Consider the following 22,663-nt stretch of genomic DNA (forward strand, 5'->3'; position numbering starts at 1 on the left):
GTTGCCACGGCTGACTGACTTTCAGCCAGGCTCACAAGATTTTACCTGTTTTTCTATTCTGCATCATGGACCCAGATGGGTTCTATTTATCCTTAGCACCTTCATAATTTATTGCCCACGTATATATTCTCAGGTCAGGTAGGTCCTGTACCAAAGTTTCTTTTATTTATCTGCCATTTTCAGTATCCCAAGCCTGCTCTCTTCTGCCTCAGCTTTCAGATATCCTTGGGGTTCTACAGCAAAGCTCTTTTCCCACTCACTACTGAGAAGCAAAGTTCAATGTTGCAGCTCCTGCTGTTAGCCACTCTCATCTTTTCTTTTCCAAAAACACATTAATCAAAAAACAAACAGTTACTCCATGGTAAGTTTGGGAAACTCATAACCAGGAATTCCGCACACTCCTCTTTCTGTCAGTATTTTCAGATTGGGGATGTGTACACATGCGCTCACAAACACACCCACATAGAGATAGAAAAGATTGGGAGATGGTAATACACATGGACCCTGAACTGTTTTCTTCTAACTGCAAGATATGAAGAAATCTCAGGACCTCTCTTTTGTGAGTGCTTTTCCCTTCTGCATGCTGGGTTCAGCCCAGGTAAAGGCAAGCTGCCAATCTAACAAGACAATCAAGTCCCATCACATATTATCCCTCAACATTTCCTGATGAAGGCACTTTGATTTCCCCAAAGCAATGATGGTTTGCTGGCAGTGGAGAGAGCAATGACCTTTTGAGATCAAAAGGAAATTCAGTGCTTTAACTTTTCTAGTTTTAGAATCTCTTCAGTGCTATGGGACTTTGGGACTTAGTCCTATGGGACTTTGACATGTAAATAACCTTAGGGTCTCTGGAGCTTTTGTCTTTAATCACAAATAAGTCCCTAGAATCTTCTGAAGATATGATTATTTCCTCTTTTCAGCAAGACCTCTAACATTTCTCCTGCACATTGCTTCAGTTGTTCCACTGACTTGAAACCTGGACTTAAATGTTTAATTGTCACCAATAGGGATCCTTTCCCCTACCCCCAAATTCTCACCTTGTAAAATTTTCTCAATTCACAGGACAGAAAAAGACATCAGAACAAAGGTGTGGAAATTTCTTTTATTTTCCCCAAATAAACTCTTCTCCCTTATGGCATCATATATGAATGATGAGAAATCCTAAATTTAGTTTATTCCATAAAGTTTAAGAAATAGGTCAGGTTTGGCATCTGTTTATCTCCACCAATCCCTTTGTTAATCAACACATTGTGGATGTGCAAATGCCAGCAACTGTTTTATTTAGGAAAACAGGCATGGCAAAGCAATAGTCTTTTCCCTGGGTCACAAACTGAGCATGTGACAGAGCTGAAAACAGCGAAAAAGATTTACTGTCTGGAGTCCCATTGGGATTCTACTTCCTCAACAGAGCCTCAGGGCATCTGATTTATTATAAAGTACTCTGAGTCATAATGACTTAATTATGACTTTTATTTAACTACCATGTTCATGTAACTAGAATGCACCTGTACATGAATTTTAAAATGTCATACTGTGCTATTTTTCTTAATTCTGTAAGGGTAACAAGTAACTCAGTAATGACTTAAAACTTGCTATATATTTTCAATACTAAGATAAAAGTTTTAACCAAACTTACAGCAGGCACATTTTGGCAGTTAGTGTAAACACAACATTAACAAGCCATATGCCAGAAGATGTTTGCTTCCAAGGCCTTAGAGAAAATGACTGAACAAGGGCCTACATCCAAACTAATGCTTCCCCCTTCCCCCGATTTTTGACAGTTGACAGCTCATCAGTTTTCTTCTCACACTGGCTTTTTTGATTGCCCATTGGTAGGAATTTCTTCCATTAACACTGCTGATAGAAGTGTCTTACTGTAGGCTCACCCTTTGCTCTGCCCTTCTGAGGTCCTTCTGCAGCTTGTCTTTTGTCACTTCTCCTTTGTCAACTGATCTCTAGTTTGTCCCTCAGGAATACCAAGGAGCGATCTAAGTGACTTGATCCGGGCTAAGCAGGCAGGGAAGAACAGGTCTGTTTTTCCACCCACTCCTTAATCAGTTGGTGGGAGATGGCTAACTTAGGGGGCAGCCAGAATGGGAAAGTCCCATTCTGTTGCTGAGTATAGGGGCCCTTTCTCTTCAGGGCTGTGGCTACCTCATCATGACTGAACCAGGCAGCTGTCTCTAATTCTCTCAAGTTCACCTGGATCTGAAAGACATAAGGAAGAAAAGGATGTAAGGTCAGGAGCTACGAAATTTAGAATACTATGGCCAAAGGTCAGAAAATGATTCTAGAACTAAGCAATCTTAGAAGATAATACCTGGGATCTTCAGGTTAGGTGAAAGTCAGTTCTAGATACTGCCCAGAAGCAAAAGAGGCATAATTAAGAAATGAGAGTTTTATATATATGTGTGTGTGTGTGTGTGTGTGTGTGTGTGTGTGTGTGTGTGTGTGTGTGTGTGTGTGTGTGTGTGTGTGTGTGTGTATATGTATATAATTTTTTTTTTTTTTTTTTAAGACGGAGTCTGTCTCTGTTGCCCAGGCTGGAGTGCAGTGGCACTATCTCGGCTCAATGCAAGCTCCACCTCCCAGGTTCCTGCCATTCTCCTGCCTCAGCCTCCTGAGTAGCTGGGACTACAGGCGCCTGCCACCATGCCTGGCTAATTTTTTGTATTTTTTAGTAGAGATGGGGTTTCACCGTGTTAGCCAGGATGGTCTCGATCTCCTGATCTTGTGATCCACCCGCCTTGGCCTCCCAAAGTGCTGGGATTACAGGTGTGAGCCACTGTGCCCGGCCGAGTTAAATATATTTCTAACATAGTAAAAAAAAAAAAAAGATAAGATACATTAAATAAATCCTGGAAGTACAAATACTAAAATGTTAAGAGTGGTTAACATTGAGAATAAATTATGAATAATACCTATTTTTCCTTGTGTCTCTATTGATTGTATAAATTTTTCAATTAAAAAAGAACATACAAATATTACTTTTTTTTTTTTTGAGATGGAGTTTTGCTCTTTTTACCCAGGCTAGAGGGCAATGGTGTGATCTTGGCTCACTGCAACCTCCCCTCCCAGGTTCAAATGATTCTCCTGCCTCAGCCTCCCGAGTAGCTGGGATTACAGGCACCCGCCACCACACCTGGCTAATTTCTTTGTATTTTTAGTAGAGACGGGGTTTCACCATGTTGGACAGGATGTTTTTGAACTCCTGACCTCAGGTGATCCACCTGCCTCGGCCTCCCAAAGTGTTGAGATTACAGGCGTGAGCCACTGTGCCCAGCCACTCTTTTTTTTTTTTTTTTTAAAGGATAAGGGTTAATGATAGTCAAAAGCATAGTCTCATCTTTGCAAGAAGCAAAGTAATGCAAACTTCATCCCAAGGAAGCTGAAATAGATTAGATATTCTATAAAAACCAAAACATACAATAGGCAAACTTTGGCAGGCAGAGACCATCAGTCAGTGATGCTAGAGAAGTGCAAGATGAGATTGGATAAGACAATGTCTAGCCGGGCGTGGTGGCTCATGCCCATAATCCCAACACTTTGGGAGGCCGAGGTGGGAGGATCACCTGAGGTCAGGAGTTCGAGACCAGCCTGGCCAACATGGTGGAACCCCATCTCTAATAAAAATACAAAAATTAGCCGGGCATGCTGGCAGACACCTGTAATCCCAGCCACTCGGGAGGCTGAGGCAGGAGAATTGCTTGAACCTGGGAGGCGAAGGTTGCAGTGAGCTGAGATCGTGCCACTGCACTCCAGCCTGGGTGACAAGAATGAGACTCCATCTCAAAAAAAAAAAAAAAAAAAGACAACGTCTTAAGTTTCTTTCAACTACAAGTTCCTATAGTTTTATATTTTTAGTTCCCAGCATCCTGACTGACTTGAGCAATAAGACCAATCCTGCAGTTAGTCATTAAATGATGCCTGATTGTGCGCCTACTATATGTAAGATACTCTTAACTCCTGACAATAAAAGGTAAATTGTCTTATATAAACAGTGTTGGGAAAATTGGATATCCACATGCAAAAGAATGAAATCGGACCGTTATCTTACATCATATGCAAAAACCAACTTAAAATGGATTAAAGACTTAAATATAAAACCTGAAACAATAAAATTCTTAGAAGAAAACATAAAGGAATAAATTTCTAGACATTAGACTGGGCAATGGTCTCTTAGATATGATACCAAAGCACAGGCAAGAAAAGCAAAGATAGACAAGTAGGGATTCTATCAAACTAAAGTTTCTGCAGAGTCAGGGAATCAATCAACAGAGTGAAGAGACAACCTGCAGAATGGGAGAAAATATTTGCAGACCCTCTACCTAATAAGGAGTTAATATCCAAAATATATAATGAACTTCTACAACTTAATACCAAAAAATAAATAAACCAATTTAAAAATGGGCAAAGAATCTGAATAGACATTTCTCCAAAGAAGGTATTCAAATGGCCAACAGGTATGTGAAAAGGTGCTCAACATCACTAATCATCAGGGAAATGCAAATGAAAACCTCATACCTTCTTTGATGGCTACTATTAACTCATACCTTCTTTAATGGCTACCATTAAAAAAGTACAACGGACAGCAAGTATTGGTAAGGATGCAGAGAAAAGAGAACCCATGTACACTGTTGTGGGGAATGTAAGTTGGTGCACCTACTATGGAAAAAAATATGGAGGTTCCTCAAAAAATTAAAAATAGAATTACCCTTTGATCTAGCATCCCACTTCTGGATTGAAATCTAGATCTTGAAGAGATATCTGCACTCCCATGTTCACTGCAGTATTCACAATGGATGAATGGATAAAGAAAATGTGGTATATACTATAATAGAATATTATTCAGCCTTAAAAAGGAAGGAAATCCTGCAGTTGCAACAAGATAGATGGGCCCAAAGGACATGCTAAGTGAAATAAGCCAGACACAGAAAGGCAAATATTGCATGATCTCACTTATATGTGGAATCTAAAATAGTCAAACTTACAGAAGCAGAGAGTAGAATGATGGTTGCCAGGGGCTGAAGGGAGGGGAAAATGGAAAAAGTTGCATGCCAGGGGCTGAAGGGAGGGTGGCCACTGGTCAAAGGGTATAAGGTTTCAGTCATGCAAAATAAGTTTTGAAGATCTGTACACCATAAGGTCTACAATTAATAATACTATATTATACACATAAAAATTTGCTAAGAGAATAGATCTCACATCAAGTGCTCTTACCACAAAATAAAAAAAAAAAAAAGTGGGGTGGGAGAAAAATAAAAGGGGTGGAAGGAAACTTTTGTAGGTGATGAATAAGTTTATGGCATTGATAGTGATGATGGTTTGATAATTTCAAGGGTATATACTTCTCTGCTGAAGCAGGAGAATCACTTGAACCCAGGAGGCGGAGGTTGCAGTGAGCCGAGATCGCGCCACTGCACTCCAGGCTGGGCGACAGAGTAAGACTCCGTCTCAAAAAAAATAAATAAATAAAATAAAATAAATTGTCTCGTGATTGACATATATGCAAGGGAGAATGGAGATTATTTGCTTCCTTTACTAGGTTGCAAATTCCTTGAGGGCATAAATCATATTTAATTAAATTAATTAATTAATTTATTTTCAAGACGCATTCTCACCCTGTTGCCCAGGCTGGAGTGCAGTAGCACGACCTCAGCTCACTGCAACCTCCACCTCCCAGGTTCAAGCGATTCTCCTGCCTCAGCCTCCCAAATAGCTGGGACTACAGGCGCCTGCCACCATGCCGAGCCAATTTTTGTATTTTTAGTTGAAATGAGGTTTCACTATCTTGGCCAGGCTGGTCTTGAACTCCTGACCTCGTGATCCACCCACCTCAGCCTCCCAAAGTGCTGGGATTACAGGCATGAGCCATCGCACCCGGCCTTAATTTTTGTATTTTTAGTAGAGATGGAGTTTTGCCATGTTGGCCAGGCTGGTCTTGAACTCCTGACCTCAAGTGATCCGCCCACGTCAGCCTCCCAAAGTGTTGGGATTACAGGCATGAGCCACCGTGCTCAGCCCTAAATCATATTTTACACATGTTTATGTAATCTAGATGATGCTGGACTAGACAAGTGCTTAATAAGTACTTGCTGATGAGCAGGTTGGATGAAGCAAAAGAAATATCACAGCATAAGGGAACATGAGAACTTACTTCTGTCTGCCCTGGTTTCACAGTTGCATGGCAAGCAATCATGAGTGAGCCACTAGGGAAGGGCCAATGCTGGGATGCATAGTACTTCAGGCTTTCCACCTCCAATCCCACCTCTTCTGCAACTTCTCGACGGATGGTCTCTTCCACACTTTCACCTACAAGCACTCAGATTAATTCAGGACAGCCCTGTAGCTAGAAGGGTGATACAGACAGCCCATTTGAGAAAGGTGCACAACACTGGCTCCAAAGTTTCAATGAAATGCTCTTGGGAGTGTCCTAAAACACTGAGTCATTCCAACAATAAGAATCAGGTCCAGAGCTGTGTGTTGAACCACAGTGCTTAAGTCTGCTAGGTCTAAAGTAAGGGTGACAGTAGGAGGGACTACTGCCCTCAGCTTTCATAAAATTCCACTTTTCACCATTTGCAAATTTGACCCCAATAGACTAGAGAAAAAAACCAACCTGTAAATAAATACTGAATTCTAGCAAATGTTATGCATGCTGAAATAGGAAGAAGTGTACTAATATCTTCAATCTATGCATCAAAAAATAAGATAGATTAATTAATGGATAGATGGACAGCTTTGTGATAAAGTAAGTGTAGTAAAAATTCATGGAATCTAGGGGTGTGCTCAGAGCAGGGGGCCTAAAGAATGGCTCCTCTGTTTATAACACACCCAACAGGAATCTGGGGTCAATGTGATGAGAGGCACAAAGCTTGTGGCCTCCCTACAAACAAATGCCTACATGTGAAGAGGGAAAAAAATTATAGAATCTGGGTAGTGGGTGTATGGGTGTTCACTGTATAATTCTTTCAACAATCTCCTATGTTTGAAAATTTGCTTAAAAAAATAGTGTGGCTCACACCTGTAATCCCAACACTTTAGGAGGTCAAGGCAAGTAGGTCACTTGAAGCCAGGAGTTCAGGACTGGCCTAGGCAACACGACGAGACCCTGTCTCTACAAAAAATTTTAAAAATTAGCCGGGCATGGTAGCCTGCGCCTGTAGTCCTAGCTATTCAGGAGGCTGAGGTGGGAGGATTGCTTGAGCCCAGAAGGTTGAGGCTGTAATGAGCCATGATTGCGCCACTGCACTCCAGCCTGAGCAACAGGGTGAGACTCCATCTCAAAAAAAAGGAAAGGAAAAAATTATATATATATATATATATATATATATATATATATATATATGATGCCAGAAAGCAGTTTTCTTGACATGATAGAAAAGAATGTGCTTGGGAATTCAAGCTCTATAGCAACAAGACGGAGAAGATTGTATTAGTAAGATTGTATATCTTCCAGTGTCACCTGTATATCCCCTAAACTCCTCACCTATATCACAAAAACCTGCCAAGGCAGAATACATTCCCTTGGGAAAGGAGCTTTGGCGGGCAAGCAGGCATCGGGTCCCATCTGACACCAGCGTGATCACCACAGGAGCCATCTAGGAAAGGGGAATGGAAACTGAGATGCTGGCACTTTGGGCCCTGCCAATGAGCTAAAGCAATGTATAATTAAGGAATTGCACAGGCTTCCTTCCCCAGGACAAAGCAGCGCACAGTCTTCTTGGATTACTGTCCTCTTACAGCAATACTTACCTGTGGATAATAGATGATATTATTGGAAGGGCACACACGCTTGCTGCCAGCCACGTTCTTCTTGGTGGGCTGCCCACTTCTGCTGCAGAACTGATGAGCATCATGCCAGCGGAGAAGAGCTTGAGCCTAGGAACACAATGATGGGCCTGGTGTCATTTGGAGAGAATGCGGGGCTCATCTTTAACAGCACTGGGCCTAGTGTCTGGAACAACTCACAGAGAAATGCCAATCTCTTTACAGCTCACGTAATTTAAATGGTTACTGTTTAAATTTCAGGACAAGTAAACTAACTGAACATATTCCTCTAGCATCAGAAATCTGAATAAAAGAAAGCATATTTTTAAATGTATTATTATTTAAAACATATGAAGTATATGAGGTAATAAAATGAACACCCATGTATTCACTAACCAGCTTAAAAATAAAACATTCCCAGTACAGTTGAACACCCCAAAATGTTCTTCTCCCTGGTAAAGTTGGAATTTTTTGCAACTAAAAAAATGTTTAGAGGTTTCTTTTTAAATTAAATGCACAATCAAAATACTTTAGCAAGTGAAATCTAAAGCTGTGAGGGCAAGTCATTAAAGCAATGTAAAGTAATTTCTCTTAGGGAGCACATGATACTGTATATGTCATGCTATGTGGGTCATTAAAAATGTTTATGAGGCTGACAGATCCTATTGCCATAGATCTGCATGTCTTTAGGAGACAATGATCTTGACAGTGGTTCTGCCAAAAACAAGGGCAGAAGAAGGAAGAATAAGCAATCTTCCTACAGCACATTGTCCTGCCAGTGTTTGTAGAAAGGACTATAATCTGCAAAAGAAGAAATCAGACGTCACTCTAGCCTTGTGCATACACATGGATTTGCCCACACTTACTGCTCTACTAAATTTCCTACAGAATGAGAAATCAGAATCTACCGTGGACAGCAAGGAGGCATCCCTTGCATTGAGTTGAAAGAGTGCCTTTCTCAGCTCAATGAAAGACCCCTTGAGCTCTGTCTCCATTTCAGGTTTGTGTAAGGAGGCTAGAAAATTAGAAAAGATAATGAAATTAAACAATGACAAACTTTGCCTCAGGGCCTCTCTCCAGTCTATCCTGTTAAAATAGTGTTTCCCAAACTTGCCTCGTAAGATTCAGCTGGGTGTGGAGGCGTGTGCCTGTAGTCCCAGCTACTCAGGAGACTGAAGCAGGAGGATGGCTTGAGGCCATTAGGAGTTCCAGGCTACATACAGTGCGCTTTGATCTTACCTGTGAATAGCCACTGCACTCCAGTGAGACCCCATCTCTAAAATTTAAAAAAGGCCAGGCACGGCACTTTGGGAGGCCGAGGCGGGTGAATCACTTGAGGTCAGGAGTTCGAGACCAGCCTGGCCAACATGGTGAAACCCTGTCTGTATTAAAAACACAAAAATTAGCCGGGCTTGGTGGTGGGAGCCTGTAATCCCAGCTACTCAGGAGGCTGAGGCAGGAGAATCGCCTGAACCCAGGAGGCAGAGGTTGCAGTGGACCGATCGCACCATTGCATTCCAGCCTGGGTGACAGCAAAACTCCATCTCAAAATAAATAAATATATACATAAAATTTTTTTAAAAAGCAAGATTCTCAAGCCCCTACCTGGAGATTCTAAAGCAGCTGGCATGGAGTGAGGCCCAGCAATCTCTATTTTTGTTTTAACAAGCACCAGGTGATTCTTATATTCAGGCCAGTTTGGGAAACATTAGCACATAGTGTTTCTCAAGATCTTCCTCGGGGCAACAAGAACATTTGCATTAGCTTATCCTTGGAAAAGAGATGAAGTGGGACCTCATGGCTCCTATCTGAACCTCATCCCAGCATCACTACATTTACACCTAGACCATTAAAGACAGAAGGAAAGCCTGACAGGAGCCATGAGCCAATAGCAAAGTGGTTCCCAATGGCAGGTCTGTGGACCCAGAGCTATATGGAAACATTTTTATTCACTTGTATTCAAAAAAGAAATTAGAATGATGTTATAAGTTTTTTAACATTTCTTATGAAATATTGAAATATACAAAATGTGACCGGGCTTGGTGGCTCATGCCTGTAATCCCAGCACTTTGGGAGGCTGAGGCAGGCGGATCACCTGAGGTCAGGAGTTCGAGACCAGCCTGACCAACATGGAGAAACCCCATCTCTACTAAAAATACAAAACTAGCCGGGCATGGTGGCACGTGCCTGTAATCTCAGCTAATAGGGAGGCTGAGGCAGGAGAATCGCTTGAACCTGGGAGGCGAAGGTTGTGGCGAGCCGAGATCGCGCCATTGCACTCCAGCCTGGGCAACAAGAGTGAAACTCCACCTCAAAAAAAAAAAAGAAATATACAAAATGTATAGGCCAGGTGTGGTGGCTCATACCTATAATCTTAGCACTTTGGGAGGCCAAGGAGGGAGGATTGCTTGTGCCCAGGAGTTTGAGACCAGCCTGGGCAACATAAGGAGACCCCCATCTCTATTAAAAAAAAAAAAATTAAAAATTAGCTGGGCATGGTAGTACATGCCCATGGTCCCAGCTACTCAGGAGGCTGAGGTGGGAGGGTCACTTGAGCCCAGGAGGTCAAGGCTGCAGTGAGCTGTGATTGTACCACTGCACTCCAGCCTGGGCAACAGCAAGACATTGTCTCAATAAAATAAGATAAAATAAATAAATAAAATGTATAATGGTACAGAGACTAATACCATAAACATTCATGTACCCATCACCTAACTTAGAAGGCATTAAAATGTCCTTTATTGTCATTTAAATGACGATGATAGCAGATGACACTTTTTAATGTCCTTTTTTAAAAAATAGAAAGTTGATAACCTTTTGTATTCCCCAAATTTTCCTTTAAATTTTACCATTATGTGAAATCCCAAATTCTGAAGACCACTGGGAAGTACCCGTTAGGAATAATGTCATGTACCACTTATGGAAAAGGAGCTATCCAGACCTAGATCCAGAGCAAACCATGCTTCCTGCTGCTCAGAGCATCCAATCAGCACAGAATCTTCTATTCTTTGTGCATCCTGTCCAAATTTACCCAGGAGCCTTTCCAACTCTAAGAAACAGAAAGGGGAAGGGAGAAAAGCAAAACACAAGGGTTTCTATTAAATCACTACAGCCATATTAGACTCACAGAAAATCATCTACTTCAGCTTAAAGCGGGTATACTTGGCTTCCAACTGCAGCTAATTAGCTATGTAACCTTGGTCTAACCATTTAACCTCTCCAGGCCTGTTTTCTCATTAGCAATCTGAGGACTTCAGACCAAAGAAGGAATTCTTGTATAACATTGTATTACTCTATGACTGTATCATGAAAGGAAAATATCCCCTAGTTAGTAAGATGCATGATAGTTAACTTATTAAGTCATTGAAAAAAAAAATAAGTATCACACTTAAAATGGTACAGACCAAGGCTGGGGGGCAGGGAGAATCGCTTGAGGCCAGGAGTTTGGGACCAGCCTGGGCAACACAGCAAGACCCTGTCTCTACAAAAAATAAAATCAGCTGGGTGCAGTGAAGTGCACACCTGTAGTCCCAAAAACTCGGGAGGCAGAGATGGGAGGATCTCTTGAGCCAAGGAGTTCAAGGCTGCAGGTAAAGACCAATCCAGTTCTATAATTAACCTCCAGAATGTGCTACTTTTGTGGATGAGAGTAAAATACTCATCTGAGATGCCAATCTCTAAGAGATGAGTGATGTGTAGGGAGAAATCCTATACACTTGTTCATGAAGGACTCATATTTATTTGTTCATAATACAACATAAACATTGCTAAATCTCTAAATAATGTTTAGTGCCTTCTGATGGAGTCCTCAGATTCTTCTGCAGTGCTAGAAACTACCTACCCAAGTACTCCAACTTCTGACCTATGGGAGAAATTCACTGGCAATACAGAAGTTAGTATATAGTGACTCATATAAAACTGAAAGTTCACATTTTGTTTTCTGTCTTTGAGACACCACCAGGCTCAACTAATTTTTTGTTCTTGGGTAGAGACGGGGTCTCACTATGTTGCCCAGGCTGGTTTTGAACTCCTGGGCTCAAGCAATCCACCCACCTCAGCCTCCCAAAATGCTGGGATTACAGGCATGAGCCACCCAACCCAGCCAAAGTTTGCATTTTGACTGACAAACCCCAATGGCTTAGATATCTTTAGTTAAATATGCTAAAAGGGTTCTAAAAGCAAATTCATTTTAATTCACTTTTAATCTTGACCCTTCTAGTAAAAATGAAGTTATGATGGAACTTTTTTTTTTTTTTTTGAGATGGAGTCTCGCTCTGTCACCCACACTGGGGTGCAGTGGCGTGATCTCGGCTCACTGCAAGCTCCGCCTCCTGGGTTGACGCCATTCTCCTACCTCAGCCTCCCGAGTAGCTGGGACTACAGGCACCCGCCACCACGCCCGGCTAATTTTTTTGTATTTTTAGTAGAGACGGGTTTCACCATGTTAGCCAGGTTGGTCTCGATCTCTTGACCTCGTGATCTGCCCTCCTCGGCCTCCCAAAGTGCTGGGATTACAGGCGTGAGCCACCGCGCCCGGCCATGATGGAACTCTGAATTAGCATAACTGTATACCTCTGTGGAGGCTGGAATTCACTGCTCTAAGGCAAAGACTGGCAAACTTTTTCTGGAAAGAGATACTAAATATTTTAGGCTTTGTGAATCATACAGTCTCTGTCACAACTCTGCATTGTAGTGCAAAAGTAGCCATAGACAATATGTCAATGAATGAGTACGTCTATGTTCCAATAAAAATTAATTTACAGAACAGGTAGCAGATACAATTTGGGCAGCAGTTTTACCAACCCCTGGTTTAAGGCATTAGTGGTTCATTTCATCACCAAATAATATTTGACTGGACAACTAGAGTTCATACAATAAATTATTAGTTGGCAGAAGCAGTTATACAAGCATGAGACTCAAAAGCTTTCTGAAAAATCTAGACTCCAAAGTTCAAGGATCTTTCTTAGAATTCATTATGGGCTGAATTCTGCTTAGTGGCCACAGGCTGGTCAACGCCACTGGTCCACTCTGGACTTACCTAACAGGCTATGCCGGGGGGCCAGGTATTGATGTGCTGAAGTCTGAAGCAGAGGAGCCAGACTATGAAAGAGGTAAAACGCTCCTGTTTGCTGGGCTTTTTTACATGCATCATCATCTTCCTTCAGTTCAAATAAATACCTGTATTTGGGAAATAATCAAACCATTACAAAACCACCCTTAGTTACCTGTATAGCATTCATCTTTGAGAATGCTGTCGCTGCATCCCTCTCTTACCATGGTTATTTCCCTTTATTTATTTACAACCTAATTTGCTCCAAAAAGGGTTTGAGGTGGCTATAGATAATCATTCATTCCCTCCTTTGTCTTACTGTGTACCTCACCCATACTTCTGTGGTTGCACTATTGGTTTATTTGTTCATTTGTCTGTCTCCTCTGAGAGACTATGATCTCCTTAAGGGGAAGGTATGCTTTACTCAGCTCTGTATTTCTGTAGTTAGCATATTGAATGGCTCGATTCAATAAATATTTATTGAATTGAACTTCAAGGGTAATAAATATTTACTGAATTGAACTTCAAGGTACTCTGCCAATATTACACTGTGAGGCAAGAATTTACATGCAGTGGAGTGAAAGGAAAACAAGTACAGTGATAAAACATCAACCACAAAATACCTAGAGATGGGAACAGACTTTTTCACAGCAGACAAAGAGTAAACACTGTATCTTCAGTGACCCTCATTCAGTCTAGGGAAGATAAAGAACAAATTTTACCTTCAATGTACCCTTACTTCAGACATCTAGATCCCAAAGTAGATACCATTAACTCCTTATCTCTAGCAAAGGGAGCACCTGGCCGGGCGTGGTAGCTCACGCCTGAAATCCTAGCACTTTGGGAGGCTGAGGCAGGTGGATCACGAGGTCAGGAGTTCGAGACCAGCCTGGCCAATATGGTGAAACCCTGTCTCTACTAAAAATACAAAAATTAGCTGGGCATGGTGGCACGCGCCTGTAGTCCCAGCTACTCAGGAGGCTGAGGCCGAAGAATCGCTTGAACCTGGGAGGCAAAGGTTGCAGTAAGCAGAGATCACGCCACTGCACTCCAGCCTGGATGACAGAGCGAGACTCCGTCTCAAAAAAAGAAAAGAAAACAAAGGGAGCATTGATGAAACCTATACTTAACCTATTTAATAAGGATAGTATTTTCATTTTCCTTCTTTCTTTTTGTTTTGAGACGGAGTCTCACTCTGTCACCCAGGCTGGAGTGCAGTGGCATGATCTCGGCTGACTGCAGCTTCTGCCTCCCAGGTTCAGGCAATTCTCGTGCCTCAGCCTCCAGAGTACCTGGGATTACAGGCATGCCCCACCATGCCCAGCTAATTTCTGTATTTTAGTAGAGACGGGGTTTCATCATGTTGGCCAGGCTGGTTTCGAACTCCTGACCTCAAGTGATCTGCCCTCGGCCTCCCAAAGTGCTGGGATTACAGGTGTGTGCCACCACACCCAGCCACAGTATTTTCAGTAGCCAAAATGAAAATGTGGAAAAAGGGAACATCCTCCTATTCTTGGTTTCTCAAAAACAGGCAATAGTAATGGGGTAAGTACCAGGCTTTTCCAGTACCTTCATTAAGGGTGGGCTGAGTCTCTCCCTTCAAATCCTTGTGATCAGCAGGGACAGAATGCAGACTCCCCTGGGGCCTTGGGATTAGCCATTTTTTGCCTGTCAAAAGCCCTAAAACAGATGCTCAGGTAAAAACTGGCTTCTTTTGTCAAGTGGGAAAAATAGTTTGCAGACATTTCCTGTGGGATCTGAGAACTCATGTAATACCAGTAGGCAGAGTTTGCTCAACATGAAAATAAAAAGCAAAAAGACAAATGCACCCCAGTGGTATCTTTCAGAACCTACTCTTGACTGTGATAAAAGGGGTTACGATGAGCTCTTTATAAACAGAAGACAAAAGAAACCTGATCTTTTAAGAATGGTGATATTTTTAAACTTATGAGTCACTGTAGCCTCCTGGGGCAAAGACTCAATGCATGTCAAAGGAGAGACGTGTCACTCAGAAGTTACCAAATATAAACAATAGAACAAACACTGCTGCCTTCGTAAAAGAACAGAAAGAGTGGTACAACCTGTACTTGCCCTAATGACCCTAAAAAGCAAAACACCTACAAAAACACCCAGGTTAAGGTCTTAGACCCAGGGCCTCACTGGAACTGGAATTGAGATCCAAAAGTTCCTTACACTCCTCTGGATTGGGAACTCTTATTTTTAAAAATGTATTTTCCCTTTTCAGTTATAATAGCATAGAAATTGCTATGATTATCAAAGTTGAAAATATTTAGATTATTTTAAAACAAACTTTTTCCTTATTTTAACAGTAAAAAATAGTCAATCTTTAATAATCAGAATATACAATTGTCAATTTTTTGAAAAGAAAATCATCAAAATCCCACCACTCAGGGATAATCACTGTTTACACTTTGGAATTCTCTAAGCGATTACTATTATACATCAATACATATATAAGTATATTTAGAATCCATCAAACCTACTAATTTGTAGCCTTTTTTCTTAAACATATGTAAACATTTTCACATCATATTCTTTATTGATAGACTTTTATTCTTTTCTTTTTTTTTTTGAGACTGAGTTTCACTCTTGTTTTCCAGCCAGTGCAGTGGCACGATCTTGGCTCACTGTAACCTCTGCCTCCCGGGTCCAAGTGATTCTCTTGCCTCAGCTTCCCAAGTAGCTGGGATTACAGGTGCCCGCCACCACACCTGGCTAATTTTTGTATTTTTAATAGAGATGGGGTTTTGCCATGTTGGCCAGGCTGGTCTCGAACTCCTGACCTCAGGTGATCCGCCCGTCTCAGCCTCCCAAAGTGCTGGGATTACAGGTGTGAGCTACCATGCCTGGCCTCATTATTTTTATTCATTCTTAAATAGATTTATTTAATCACTTTAACATACTTAAATTTTCGACTCTATTTAATAATTATGTTAATATTCTTGGCCAGGCGTGGTGGCGTACTCCTGTAATCCCAGCACTTTGGGAGGTTGAGGTGGGTGGATCACAAGGTCAAGAGATCCAGACCATCCTGGCCAACATGGTGAAACCCCATATCAACTAAAAATACAAAAATTAGCTGGGCGTGGTGGCGTGTGCCTGTAGTCCCAGCTACTCAGGAGGCTGAGGAAGGAGAATCACTTCAACCCATGAGGTGGAGGTTGCAGTGAGCTGAGATCACGCCACTGCAGTCCAGCCTGGCAACAGAGCAAGACTCCATCTCAAAAAAAAAAAATTCTTGTAGTCTGTTAAAGGAGTACACGCAACCTAAATGTCCAACAATATCTGAAACAAGTATCACAATTTTGTTGTTTGTTCACTCTTGTTCATGTAGGATTATATGCTTATGTGCTTCTAATTTTTTTTCTTTGAGACAGGGTCTCACTCTATCATGCAGGCTAGAGTGCAATGACACGATCTCGGCTTATTGCAACTTCCACCTCCCAGGTTCAAGCGACTCTCCCACCTCAGCCTCCTGAGTAGCTGTGACTACAGGTGCACGCCACCATTCCTGGCTAATTTTTGTATTTTTAATAGAGACGGCTTCACCATGCTGGCCAAGCTGGTCTCGAACTCCTGACCTCGAGTGATCTGCCCGCCTTGGCTTCCCAAAGTGCTGGGATTACAGGCATGAGCCACTGCACCCAGCCTTTATATGCCTCTAAATTTTGGAGCTTGATAGGGCTTTATATGTAGGAATCACTGGTTGTGAGTGTATACTTCCTAAGGAGTTTTATATTTGTATTCACATGATGCCCCAGGGGTATTTTCAGTCCAATATTACTACTTAAATTCACTTATTAGGCTGGGCATAGTGGCTCATGCCTATAATCCCAGCACTTTGGGAGGTAAAGGCAGGAGGATTGCTTGAGCCCAGGAGTTTGAGACCAGCCTGGGCAACATAGCAAGACCCTACCTTACAAACAATAAAAAAAAATTAGCCAGGCATGGTGGTGTACAAGTAGCTACGCATGTGATCCTAGCTACTTGGTGGGAGAATTGATTCAGCCTGGGAGGTTGAGGCTGCAGTGAGCTATGATCATACCACTGCACTCCAGCCTGCGTGACAGAGCAAGATCCTGTCTCAAAAAGAAAAAAAAGAAAAAAAAATTATTTCTTAGGTTAAGGGTTCTAGAACCACACCACATAGATGGTATAAATTTAACCCCCAAAACTGTATGAAAGCAGGCTAGTGATTTCAAATTCACAGATTTCTAATTTCCCTAGGCTAAGACAAAAAAGTCTTTATCATCTTCATGTGCTATTGTAGATTTTGTTTTCCTACTCTACCTTTCACTGAAGTTTAGTTCTTGGGGGAAGGGGGTGGGGTTATCTACTTTATTTATAGGAAACTTCATGAAATATTATTCAATACAGTTTTTTTCATCTGAAGTGACAGGAATAGAACAATATAATTTTAACATGTTTATTATTCTATTATAGTACCTTAATTTACTTAATTTCTCCCTTACTGTTCATTCATTCAACAGTACTTTAGTGCCTACCATGTGCCAGGCACTGTTTTATGAAGTAGGGGTACCACAGTGGAAAGACAAAGTCTGATCTTAATAGAACTTATATTCAAGTGTGTGAGATATTTTAGATATTATTGGATATTTAGTTTGTTTAAAATTTTTCGGCCAGGTTTGGTGACTTACGCCTGTAATCCCAACACTTTGGGAGGTCAAGGCAGGTGGATTGCCAGAGCTCACGAGTTCAGACCAGCATGGACAACATGGCAAAACCCTGTCTCTACACAAAAATATAAAAATTAGCCAGGCATGGTGGCATATGCCTGTAGTCCCAGCTACTTGGGGGTTTGAGGTGGGAGGATCGCTTGACCCCAGGAGATCAAGGCTTCATTGAGCCAAGATTGTACCACTGCACTTCAGCCTGAGTGACAGAGTGAGACTCCATCTCTAAAAAAATAAAAATATATATTTCTTGATGTTTACTGGTTTATTATATAGGATATTACGAAGGATACAAATGAAGAGATGCATTTAGGTCAGGTATGTGGGGGAAGGGTGCAGAGCTTCCATGCCTCCCTGGGTGCACCACCCTCCAGGAACTTCCATGTGTTCAGCTATCCAGAGGCTCTCTGAACCCTGTCCTTTTGGGTTTTTATGGTGGCTTCATTACATAGGCATGATTGACAACCATGAAGAAATCTGATTGGACAAAATGGTTATGATTTCATACTAATAGACTGACCGGAAACCCAGCAATGCCTGTCTGTTCAGGTTCTCCTTGGCCTCTCTGTGCAGCCTTCCTTCCTCTGGAGTATGGGGCACAACCCTCTCTGGAATGAGGGTCTTTGGACCCACAATCAGATTAGAGTCCTGCCGTGGGCAGGTAAAAGGAGGACAGGAGAAGATAAAAGAGATTTTGTTTCCTGAGTCCTGCCCCTGAGGTCTAAAGTGCCCCACATTATAACAAAAGACTGTAATAAGGGCCATAGGAGTTATGAGCCAGAAACCATGGATGAATATATATATATATGAATATATATATACACACATACACATATACACACACAAATATAGTAATATATAATGTATATATAATAATCATAAACCTAAATATATATATAAAATCATAATATCACAATAGTTTAATGGGCCAAACAGAATAATCAAAGCTCAAGTTGGCTAAAACTCACCGTATCTTAGTAACATAGGTTGACAGCAGCCTATAGCACCAAAAAAATTTTCTCCTGCAAGCTATTCCACAATACAGGGACATTGTCAGGTCCTTAAAAAAAAAAAAAAAGGAGTTTTAAAAAAAGTCATAATATGAAATTTAAAGTAATGAATTGCCAAGAGGGTTATACTTTAAGCCAGAATGGGATCACTCTGTAATATTAAGGAAAGACAAACAATAGGAGTCAGGTGATCTTGTTTCTAAATTGCATTTCTACCCCTAAATAGCTATGGGATCTCAACATTTCAGTACTTCTTTCATAATCTAGAAAACTGAAACCTGTTCTACCCACTTAGAGTAAGAATGAAGTAGAAGGAATCCTGTAGATAAGAATATATAAAGTCACAACATTAGGAAATTTTTTCAGAAGGCAGCTATGCAAATTCACATGGATCCAAGATATTTTCTATTTTTTTGTCGCTCATTGGGAAAGAAAAAAAATCTGTAACTAAATAATCCATTCTGGCCAAGATGGTCCCTTTAAATTGTATATCAGTATTTTATTCCCCATGAAAAGTACCTCTCACATTGGCAGTAAAAAAAGTCAAGAATTCATTACAGTTAAATAACCAACCACCCTTTTCACTGTGTCTGAGGAAAGCCAGCTTTGACACTAAATGACCGAGGAACATCTAAAATTTAGTCCTACTTCTTGGTTGTATAATTATGAATCACTGATGATGAATTCTTGGACAGTTTTGGCTACAATCTATGTCCTAGCCATGGGTAAAATATATTTAGCAAATGACATTCAACAAAGTATTTATTGAGTACTGACTTTATTCAGGGTCCCTTAAAGAACACAAAAATGTAAAAGATGAAAATCCCTGCCCTCAAGGAACTCTAGCAGGAGAGAAAAAACAAATATATAGCCAGCTTTCACAGAAGGCAGTATGCAATATGTGGGTTGCAAAGCACTCTAGGAGATTATTAAAAGTATTATTCCTACTTTAATAACCCCAAAACTAGTGTGATATACTAGAAAAAATGTATTTAAAGTCATTATTTCTGGCTCATACACCACTCAGATTGTAAACTGGTATGATATTTTTACAGGTTGATTTGGAAATATCTATTAAAGTGTCAAATAATAAGCCTCTCTTTTTCCTCAGCAATTCCATGTTTAGGAATTTACCCTAGGAAGGAAAGGATATGTACAAGAATGTTAACTGAAAATTATGATAAAATGGATTAATACGCGACTTAAGAACAAATAGAAGGGCTGGGTGCGGTGGCTCACGCCTGTAATCCCAGCACATGGGAGGCCGAGGCGGGCGGATCACCCGAGGTCAGGAGTTCGAGACCAGCCTCACCAACATGGAGAAACCCCATCTCTACTAAAAATACAAAATTAGCTGGGCGTGGTGGCACATGCTTGTAATCCCGCCTACTTGGGAGGCTGAGGCAGGAGAATCGCTTGAACCTAGGAGGCGGAGGTTGCAGTGAGCCGAGATCGTGCCATTGCACTCCAGCCTGGGCAACAAGAGCAAAACGTTGTCTTAAAAAAAAAGAAAAGAAAAAGAATAGAAAATAATATAACAGTGAAAAAAATATATATATATAGTAACAGGGAGAGAGACTTAGAACACATTATTAAGTAAACAAAAAAAGCAACGAGGAATTGGAGGTGATACTAGTCAAAGTGTACAAAGTTTCAGTTAGGATGAATAAATTCTGGATATCTATTGTGCTGTATGGTAACTATAGTTCATAATATATTATATACTTGGAAATTACTAAGAAAGTAGATATTAAATATTCTCAACACACACAAAAAAAGTGAGGTGATGAATATATTAATTTGCTAGATTTAATCATTTCACAATGTATACCTGTATCAAAACATCACATTGTAAACTATAAATATATACTTTTTTTGTCAAAAAGTATATATTATACTTTAATACCTTAATATTATACCTTAATAAAGCTGGAGAAAAAAACAGGTAACAGTTGGTTAACATGACCTAATTATTTATAAAGAAAAGGACACAGACATACCAATATACATAAATTATATGTATTTAATTATATTTTTCTTTCTTTTTTTTTTGAGACGGAGTTTCGCTCTTGTTGCCCGGGCTGGAGTGCAATGGCACAATCTCGGCTCACCGCAACCTCCACCTCCCGGGTTCAAGCGATTCTCCTGCCTCAGCCTCTCGAGTAGTTGGGATTACAGGCATACGCCACCACGCCTAGCTAATTTTGTATTTTTTTTAGTAGAGACGGGGTTTCTCCATGTTGGTCAGACTGGTCTCGAACTCCTGTCCTCAGGTGATCTGCCTGCCTGGGCCTCCCAAAGTGCTGGGATTACAGGCATGAGCCACTGCCCCTGGCCTTATTTATATTTTTCAAATGACTAGAAGTATACATACCAAACTGTTAAAGAGTGACTAATTTGGGGGAGTGGGATGAAGACAAACATTGAAAAAGGTGCCTGTAATTTTTATGTTGTTCATTTTTCTGTACTGAAAAAAAAAATTAGCCATGTGTACTTATTCCTTTTAAGACAAAAGAAAAGCCTAATAAAATAGTAGTTCCTGAGACTAACTGGTTAATGAGGCTACCTCCATGCCACTGTTCCCCAAAACACCTCACCATATTCCGTGAGCCAAAGGGAATTCATTTCGTGAGTTTCTTGGACCTTGGGAACTGCTGCCTGATGTTTTGCCTAGTTTCTGCTACTAAATTAACCTTAGCCAGTTGTAGATTATCATGGCCTGCTGACTCATGAGCTGATGGTCACAGAGCTATTTATGTTTTTAAAAGTACAATGTTTGATAGAGATGAAAGGTAATAGCAGTCTTACCCAACTACTAAATGATGAGGCAAGGTGCTTTAACATTAATAGTTTCTTTGAACTCCCCAACGCAAATGATTCACACCTTTCTTATCCTGTTCATCTTTCCAGAAGAAAGATTATAAAGTACTACAGCGTGACAAAAAAGCCCATCTTGTAGTGAGCCGAGATCGCGCCACTGCACTCCAGCCTGGGCGACAGAGTGAGACTCCGTCTCAAAACACAAAACAAAACAAAACAAAACAAAACAAAACAAAAAAAGCCCATCTTGAATCTAGTGGTTACTTCCACTGTGAAGAGGCCAGGTGTCCTAGTATTTAAGAGACCTTTTTTTAGGCCGGGCGCGGTGGCTCACGTCTGTAATCCCAGCACTTTGGGAGGCCGAGGTGGGCGGATCACGAGGTCAGGAGATTGAGACCATCCTGGCTAACACGGTGAAACCCCGTCTCTGTTAAAAATACAAAAAAAAAGTGGCTGGGCGTGGTGGCGGGCGCCTGTAGTCCCAGCTACTAGGGAGGCTGAGGCAGGAGAATGGCATGAACCCAGGAGGCGGAGCTTGCAGTGAGAGGAGATCATGTCACTGCACTCCAGCCTGGGCGACCGAGTGATACTCCGCCTGTTTTTAGAGTCCATTTCTCCACGACTGTGGACCTCCATGGGACAGGGAAATATGGAAAACTGAGGAACCACGGGAATACAGCTTTGAAGGTCTCACTGACCTGCTTTATAGTTTGCTTTCTAAAAAATAATTTTCCCCCCTTTAAAAAAAAATAACAATTAAGGCACAATGTGAGAAGTTGGCAAGTTCCATTTTTAAATGACTCTCCAAAAAAGTATCAGAAAATGATGAGCTGTGGTTACTGAGGTAGCTCCACAGTTATGAGGCAAAACTATGGTTATATCCCTGGTTTCTGCAAAAAGGAAGAGATTAAGCTAAAATGTTAAAATGCTGTGACCACGACCTTTTTTCAAGTTCTGATCATGCCTCCCTGTGAAGTCCTTCCTGCACTTAGAAGCTGAGCAGGTTTCTGTTTCACTGTACTCACTCTGAATTCTTTTTGGGGCACCTTCCTAGTCCTCAGGAATCAGCACAAAAGAGGAAACTCCAAATGTTCACATTCAACGGCTTCCGTTCCCTGGAGGGACCATTGCTGCTTCTGCCACACTTCCCAGAATCCTCCTAGAGATGCACTCTGGGAATTGTAGTTCAGTTCCCAGGCATGCTGCTGTGTTCTCCAGCTGCAAGTTAACCATGATTGTCAAAAGCATGAACATCTAAGATCTTATTACCAAGAGAACTACTGTATCCTTGGAGAAAG

At 41.2% G+C, this 22,663-nt stretch overlaps 2 protein-coding genes and 1 non-coding gene across 6 annotated transcripts in view; 2 read left to right on the forward strand and 1 right to left on the reverse strand.

The window, feature by feature from the left end:
- Positions 1–22,663, forward strand: part of ECD (ecdysoneless cell cycle regulator) — a 59,374-nt gene that overhangs the window by 35,198 nt on the left and 1,513 nt on the right. Inside the window, exon 15 of one of the 2 annotated variants that reach the window (XM_055353493.2) lies at positions 2,519–2,924. The exons of the other annotated variant lie outside the window; for it this stretch is intronic. Coding sequence (XP_055209468.2) covers positions 2,519–2,628 — 110 coding nt within the window. The 3' untranslated portion in view covers positions 2,629–2,924. Of the gene's footprint in view, positions 1–2,518; positions 2,925–22,663 lie in introns of those variants that run through there. 2 annotated transcript variants of the gene reach the window in all.
- NUDT13 (nudix hydrolase 13) lies at positions 1,089–22,583 on the reverse strand. Of its 3 annotated transcripts, XM_031015181.3 has the most exons (9): positions 22,391–22,583; positions 18,504–18,595; positions 12,809–12,948; positions 10,685–10,819; positions 8,679–8,785; positions 7,756–7,881; positions 7,490–7,601; positions 6,158–6,312; positions 1,089–2,208 (listed from the first exon to the last, which is right to left on the reverse strand). In XM_031015181.3, the coding sequence occupies exons 2-9, from the start codon at positions 18,584–18,586 to the stop codon at positions 2,008–2,010; spliced, it is 1,059 nt and encodes a 352-aa protein (XP_030871041.1). In that variant the 5' UTR covers positions 18,587–18,595; positions 22,391–22,583; the 3' UTR covers positions 1,089–2,007. The 3 variants fall into 3 exon arrangements, with proteins under 3 accessions (XP_030871041.1, XP_063565802.1, XP_063565801.1); XM_063709731.1 differs by lacking the exon at positions 1,089–2,208 and having other exon boundaries at positions 6,199–6,349; positions 22,391–22,502; XM_063709732.1 differs by lacking the exons at positions 8,679–8,785; positions 12,809–12,948; positions 18,504–18,595; positions 22,391–22,583 and having other exon boundaries at positions 10,685–10,749.
- LOC115936129 (small nucleolar RNA SNORA11) lies at positions 6,781–6,908 on the forward strand. The gene has a single exon (XR_004071708.1). It is a non-coding gene; the product is annotated as a small nucleolar RNA SNORA11 (small nucleolar RNA).

The sequence above is a fragment of the Gorilla gorilla genome, chromosome 8 (assembly GCF_029281585.2).
Source record: "Gorilla gorilla gorilla isolate KB3781 chromosome 8, NHGRI_mGorGor1-v2.1_pri, whole genome shotgun sequence".
Classification (NCBI taxonomy): Eukaryota; Metazoa; Chordata; class Mammalia; order Primates; family Hominidae; genus Gorilla; species Gorilla gorilla.

What these genes read in the sequence shown, in the direction of transcription:
- NUDT13 (XM_031015181.3), bottom strand. Translation starts at nt 18,586, where the DNA reads ATGTCCCTGTATTGTGGAATAGCTTGCAGGAGAAAATTTTTTTGGTGC. An exon ending in ACCTATGTTACTAAGATACG is followed by an intron (nt 12,949 to 18,503) that starts GTGAGTTTTAGC and finishes TCCCAAATACAG; the next exon opens with GTATTTATTTGAACTGAAGG. An exon ending in ATGCCTCCTTGCTGTCCACG is followed by an intron (nt 7,882 to 8,678) that starts GTAGATTCTGAT and finishes TTGTGTTCCTAG; the next exon opens with GCTCAAGCTCTTCTCCGCTG.